This window comes from Carya illinoinensis, chromosome 4, assembly GCF_018687715.1.
Source record: "Carya illinoinensis cultivar Pawnee chromosome 4, C.illinoinensisPawnee_v1, whole genome shotgun sequence".
In the NCBI taxonomy this organism is placed as follows: Eukaryota; Viridiplantae; Streptophyta; class Magnoliopsida; order Fagales; family Juglandaceae; genus Carya; species Carya illinoinensis.
The window spans coordinates 8,049,747-8,057,171 of NC_056755.1; the positions used below are offsets into that span (position 1 = coordinate 8,049,747).

At 34.0% G+C, this 7,425-nt stretch overlaps 1 protein-coding gene across 1 annotated transcript; it reads right to left on the reverse strand.

Annotated features, from left to right (window-relative positions):
• Positions 1-2,265: 2,265 nt before the first annotated feature.
• Positions 2,266-4,952, reverse strand: LOC122306924 (wall-associated receptor kinase-like 10). The gene is made up of 2 exons (XM_043119494.1): positions 4,820-4,952; positions 2,266-3,642 (listed from the first exon to the last, which is right to left on the reverse strand). Exons 1-2 carry the CDS (start codon positions 4,836-4,838, stop codon positions 2,519-2,521), a joined length of 1,143 nt encoding a protein of 380 aa, XP_042975428.1. The 5' UTR covers positions 4,839-4,952; the 3' UTR covers positions 2,266-2,518.
• Positions 4,953-7,425: the final 2,473 nt, after the last annotated feature.

The window sequence follows — 7,425 nt, forward strand, 5'->3', positions numbered from 1 at the left end:
TAAGAGTTGGGCTTTGCAGATGGTTAACGTGGCGATCCGAGCTAATTAGGAAGAAAAAGATGAAGCTTTGTTGGCTTGCTTCAAGCTAGGATATAATTGTGTCTCTCTAATCCCGCACAAGAGACCCTCAATAAAAGAAGTCCTACAAGTTCTTGAGATAATTCCATCTTCATCTTCTTCGTCACACTACTACGGTTCCTAAGACGATTGTGACACTTTTGTAGAGAGAGGTGTATGTATGATTGATTTGTAGTTTGTCGTTTGGCTTCGATGTTGATTGAATACATCTCGTGATGAGACACTAATTTCCTTGCTAATTTCAGAGTCAGTCCAAATTTAATAAAATTATTTATGTAAAGCAAAATTAGTTGAGTCATACTCGTTTAAAAATAATTTTGTTGGGTTTTCAATATAGATTGCTCTTTGGGAGTTTTGAAATTTGCAAAAATGTATTTTCCCGCCTAATTTTTGTCAATAATAATAAAGATTCTGATTCTAATTCATTCAGACTTTTTAAATTTCTTGTATTGTTTATTAGAATTTTAATTGTTTATAAAATGATAGAATACTTTTATTTGGTCACCAGAAGCTTACCGCTCAGATACTCTCTTGACATAGCATCACTATGTGGTGCTATTTGGTTTATTCAAAAAATTAAAAATGCAAATACAAAAGGAGGTATTTCAAAAGAGGCATTTCATTGATCAACACAAAATATTATATATTATGACTATCATTGGGTGAAAGCTATCTAACTTCTTTGTAGAGAAGGAAAGATTGTTGATCAAATAAAGAGCATTTCCTTGAAGTTTCAAGATGGTTTAAAAGCATTCTTAGACAGCGCGCTGGCCGACTGGCCCTATATATAATTAGGGAGGTACATATTGTGTCTAGAGTTTTTAATTTGTTGATTAATGTGTAAACTTGAGAGATTTAATATGTATTATTCATTTGTTTATACAAATTTGGGGAACTGGATTGATTCTTGGAAAGGAGTCTGTTGACAACAAGACGCCTAATGATCCATTCCCTCCTGAATAGGGCAAGTTCCATCTTAATTTTGTTTCTACAAGTTTACTGTATGAATATATTTATTTACTGAGGGGAAAAATTGGTTGTTAGATTACATATAATTTTTTTTTTCTTAAACTAGACCGGAACATCTTGTAGACCTAGGTTTTTCCTTCCTAATATTTTCTATCTCTTAATCTTATCTTTCTTGCTTCATGTGCTCTGTACGTATTTGCTGTTGTAGACACGTATAGCTTGTTTTCATAAGAAAAGCATATTTAAATTTGTGACTAAGAAATAGTTTGTTGCTGATAATGGCAGAAAAAACATCTTACTTCATGAAAAGCAACATCAATGCTCTTAATGACTTGTGTGACAGCTGGTATGAAATAATGAATCTATGTTATAACTTGAAAATATTTATCTTTAATTTTATTTCTCTGCATCTTTTCGTAATCCAATTCTTCAAATTAAGTTGACTCAGCTGGCAACTAGAAAGATCATGTCCATGGCATGTGGTGCAGGTAGTACCCATAACAAGGAGAGAGAGTTGCTAAGAACTGTTAGTTGCTTCACTCCTCTCATCAAAGTCTTTTTATGATATTTGTGGATTTGATTTGTTCCAAATATCCGTTCACAAGGGGATCAGATGGCCAAATAACCTTGTTCTTTGTTGGATTTAAAGCACCCTTTTCATTCTCGAGAAGTTAGTTCCAATGGTCACCTGAGCATGATGGTCTTCTATATGCACTAAGATGTTCATGTAGCTTATTTCTTAGCTGTTCATGAAGCAGCTAGAAACTTTCTTTTAGCCTTAAAGCATGAAGAAAATGGTCTAAATTTTTTAGGCCTATTACATCGAGGGTTTTGTTGCTTTTAGCAAGTCGATAGTCTTCATCCAACAAAATTTAAAAGTTGAAAAAAGTTGAAGGTGGCTATTAAAGGATATAAAGAGGATTTGATTTCTTCTTTTGCTATTTATTAATTTTGAACTGCAGTAAACACTCAAAGGGTAATATATTATGGAAAGATGCATTTTTGTTTTTTTATTTTTTTTTCTTCTTTCTGAGTATAGATCAGATCCTAGAACAGCTTGAGGCCCCATTTTATTTATATATAAAAGTAGATGCTTATGAAACCGAAAAGAAAATTGGCTGTTTATGCATTATACTAAAATAAGATTGTCTAAAGAGCAAATTCTAGAGCTTACAAGAGTAATATCACTTGATGATTAAGAAGATAAGAAAATGGTTGTGTATCAAAAGATGAGGTCGCGATGACACTATCCATACTTGACGTCGTTGATATAGAAACAACATCATTTTGCTCGAATATTTCAGCTTTGACATCTTAATCTCTCCATATTTCTACTAAAGGTTAGAAACCCATTTGGAAGTTCATTGATCACATATTTTTTTATAAGTGGAAATTCATTAAACACATGTTTTTAAAAAAAATATATATAAACAATATAATTTTAAAATACAATGTAAACACTAGCAAAACTTCATATATTTACCCGTCGCATCAAAAAATGCCGTAAATAGTGCCAGTTAATTGGGTTTTTTTTGGAGTGTTTATGCGACATTTGGTTGGCCTCCAATTCCATTGCAACTTCTCTCATTGTAGGTCGTTTCTTTCCTTCTGAGTTCAAGCATCTTTTTGCAAGGTTTGCAACCGCAATGATTTTTTTTGTTTTTTTTGTTTCCTTCAAAACTTGATTGTCAAGGATGCCAAATAAATTGTTCCCTTCCATCGAACTAACAAAAAAGGTAGCTAAACTTTTGGACCCTCTCATTCCTGTTGATGAAATAGCTTTTTCTCCGGTTAAGAGCTCAGCAAGAACAACACCAAAACTATAAACATCACTCTTATCTGTAAACTGGCCTGACTGAATATACTCAGGGTCTACATATCCAATAGTTCCCTGTACTAGTGTGCTTAGGTGAGTTTGTTCAACGGCAACAGATCTTGAAATCCCGAAATCTGCTACTTTCGCTCTATACTTCTCATCCAAGAGGATGTTTGTAAGCTTAATGTCGCGATGGTAAATGGGTGAAGAAACTTTTGAATGCAAATAGAAAAGAGCTTTTGCAACTTCTATAGCAATTCGTAAACGCATATCCCATGTTAGTGGAAACTCCTCATTTTGGCCATTGAGATATTGGGCAAGAGTTCCATTAGGAATGAATTCATAAACTAGAAGCGGAACTTCAGTTTCTAAACAACAACCAAGTAGCACAACCACATTCTTGTGATGAATTTGTGAAAGAATCACGACTTCATTTATGAATGCTTGAAGTTTTTCTTCATCTATTACCATGGATTTTTTTATTGCAACAATCCTTCCATCTGCCAACATACCTTTGTAAACAGTGCCTTGTCCACCATGTCCAATTATTCTATACACACTAAAATGATCAGTGGCCTTCTCCAATTCCTCTAAATTGAACAATTTGGGACTCTCAACATTAACTTCGTTGTTTCTAGATAGTTGCTGCTGTAGTAGTAATCCACCATTTTTTTTGAAGAATTTCTTCTTGTGTTTAATCATCATTCTTTTCTTTATCACTTTGTATAACCACCATCCACCGAAAATTAGAAATAATACACCAAGGCTTGTGTTAACACCTATTTGACTCAATGAAATAGAAAGATATTAATTACTCCTTGCAGTAGTTCTGATGGTAAAATAATCAAATTGCTGGTTAGGAATATTGACTAGAGAGACATTTCTATGAATGCTAGAATATTGCTAGACAAACTATGTTGTGCCAAAAGTAGGTTCACATAAAATTGAATTAGAAGTACTCTGAAAAGAAGAATGAAAATTAAATTGAAAAAAAAAATATTACTTTTAGGTTGGAGAACTCTATATATTATTCTCAAGACCTATTACATATACACTTGAGACAACTCTTTAGACAATCAGTACTAGCAAATGAATTTTCTTAATTTAGAAGTTAATAGCACTTATAGTTGGAGATAATAAGATCAACTCTGTGGTATAAATTCTCAATGTTGGAATATGACTAGATCGAATCCAATGGTTTTGTATAATATGTGTGTGTATGTGTGCGCATAGGGCGCACGCACACAATAAAGGAAAATAATATATACAATTTTAGAATGTACAAATCTCATGCATTCCATTTAATAAATATAGAAAAAAAAATGAGACTTACATTAAAAATTCACTTTTTAATAGTGGATATGATCCCACTTTTTTCAAATGAAATTAATATGCGAAATTTTCACATCATAAAACTGGATCTAACCTTGCTCTACAACAAACATGTAACCTCTATTGGTTCAAAGCTAACATAAATAACCTAAACTCTATGAGTTGATCTTTAAAAAAGTGGCATAAGTTTTTCTGATAAAAATATATAAATTTATAAATATAATATATATATATATATGCGGTAGAGGCGTGGGAAACAAATTTAAATCAGAAAGAAACAAATAAAATTACATGAGAACGGTTTTTGGCTCAATTTTCCAAAAGAGGAATAAAAGATCAGAACGGATCGATTGACTATATAATATCTTACATAATCCTTAATTAAAATTTCCAATTGCCCCAAAATAAAATATAAAAGAAACAAGAAGCGGGTATTAATTGTGTGCTTGGAGCACGAAAATGAAGTTGAATTTTACAAATTGTACGTGATTACCGTACAACGAGAAGGGACAACTAATTAATTAGCAAACAAAAGGGAAAGGTCATGTACATGCAATTATTATATATAATGAGAAGGAAGTCATGTACATGCAATTATTATATATAATGAGAAGGAAGGCATACCTATGATTATGAAAAGCATTGTGTTCTTAGCAGCGATACAACGGTAAGAACCTTCAGTATTTTTACAGCGTGTATCAGGTGGACAAGAGTTGAAGTCAGGGTTTGCACATTCGTTGATATCTGCCAATATTGTAATGGGATTTGTTAATATATATATATATAGAAACATCATCATCAGAATCATTCCAAGTATGCACAGAAAAAGAATCATCAAAACTAACCCCTGGGCCGTTTCTGTCAATAACAGAACAGGAGGGTTTTTCTTGCTTAATTTCAGCAAGCATTTGATCAAGTTTAGCCATTGTATTGGTCACTCCAAAATGGATTTTTGACCTATCAGATGGTAGGACAATCAAAGGTTCAAGTGATCAAGCTTCAGGTTCAGGGTCAAAGAATTCTTCATCAAAACAGAAGAAAAAGTCACCTTCCGGCAAAAAGAAGAATTCTACAGCTTCATCCTCTTCTCCAAAACAGAAGAAGCAGGATTTACTTTTACAACTTCGGTAATCAATTTCGTCAACCAGACCCTCCATACAATCGGTCAACAGCTCGACCGTATAGAGGAAAAAGTTGAAAAACCTGTTTTCGAAAAACTTGCTTTAAAGAAAACAATTGAAAAACCTTTGATTGTCCTACCATCTGATAGGTCAAAAATCCATTTTGGAGTGACCAATACAATGGCTAAACTTGATCAAATGCTTGCTGAAATTAAGCAAGAAAAACCCTCCTGTTCTGTTATTGACAGAAATGGCCCAGGGGTTAGTTTTGATGATTCTTTTTCTGTGCATACTTGGAATGATTCTGATGATGATGTTTCTTTGTCTGATAATTCCTTAGTTCAGAAAATTGATTTACTTGAAAAAGAATTTCAGGGTCTTCAAGTTGAAAAACCCGAACTTGCCAGGATATATTCGAGAGACATTAAACCAATAGGTCTCACGAAAAACTGGTATTCTAGACCCACACCTCCTGATTTACAGTACGAAGAGAGAGGTTCACACTATCAGTTCTCCGTATCTGCTGACCAAATGTATGAATGGAATATTGATGGATTCTCTGAGCAAGAAATTCTCAATACTCTGAATCGTATGTCCATGGTTGCTATTGCTTACTACAACAACAAACTCAGTCAGACTGAGATTGTTGATATCCTGACCAGCGGATTTTCAGGGATGCTTCGTTCTTGGTGGGATAAACATCTCACTACCGAGGATAGGGAAACCATTCGTTCTGCTATCAAAAGAGACACAGATGGTTTACCCATATTGCCACCCGAGGAAGACCGAAGGGAAGGAACCCATGGGTCTCCTGATGGTGTCAATACCCTGATTTTTACCATAGTTAAACATTTTGTTGGAACCCCTTCCAACATCACAAATAGAGTTTCTGATTATCTGAATAACTTACGATGCAATAAAATGTCTGATTATCGTTGGTATAAAGATGTTTTTATGTCTCGTGTTATGCTTAGAGAAGATTCTCAAAAACCTTACTGGAAAGAGAAGTTCATTGATGGATTGCCTCGTTTGTTCGCCATTAAGGTAAATGACTCACTTACTGATATTACGGGTTATCTGAATTATGATAATTATACTTACGGTGATATTGTAAGTATTATTCAGAAACTTGGTATTAGTATGTGCAATGATCAAAGGATGATTGCCCAACAGATGAAAGATAGAAAGAAAGCCAAATATGAGATGGGAAACTTTTGTGAACAATTTGGCCTTCCTCCTATTGCTCCATCTGTGCAGCGCAGAAAGAGTTCTAAAAAGTTTTCAAAACCTCGCAGGAACTATAACAGATCCCGTGAGGAGTTTTATAAAAAATCTGTTTCAAAACCGGTTTCAAGAAAGAAACCATTTCAGAAAAAGGTTTCAAAAGCCCCTGCAAAGGGAGCATGTTTTAATTGTGGCCAACTTGGACACTATGCGAATAAGTGTACAAAGAAGCCACAAGGTTTTAAGAAAAAGCTTAATGAGTTAAATATCAATTCCGTTGATCAAGAAGATCTGTTTCGTTTACTCGAACATGGATCTCCTACATCCACGGATGATGATGAACTTAGTTCAAGTGGATCTGATTACCACTCGGACTCTGATCATAGTAACTCACCAAATATCAAGTTTGGGTGCAATGATTCCTGTTGTGCTTCTAAAGTCAAAACAATCAATGTTTTAGACGGAGGAAGAGAACAAGGAACTGTTTTGAGTAAAGAGCAGGAACATGAAAACATGCTCCTCTCGATTATCTCACAAATTCAAGACCCTGAGCTTAAAGAGAAATATCTCAGAAAGCTTAAGGAAACGATGACTCGAAAAGAACCATCGACTTCCAAGGGCAAGATTTCTTTTGAAGAAACTTTGGGACGTTTTCAAAAACAAAAACCCAAAGATATTTCATTAAATGATTTACAACATGAAGTATCTCTTGTAAAAAGAGAGATTACTGAACTCAGAGAAGAGATCAATAATCTCAAATCTGAAAATGCATCTTTTAAACAAGATTTAGCATGTTTAAAGTTGGATAAAGAATTTGATCATGAAAGTCCCTCTGGTGATGAGTCAAACCAGTCAGACCATGCTGAACCCTCTAATCCAACTAAG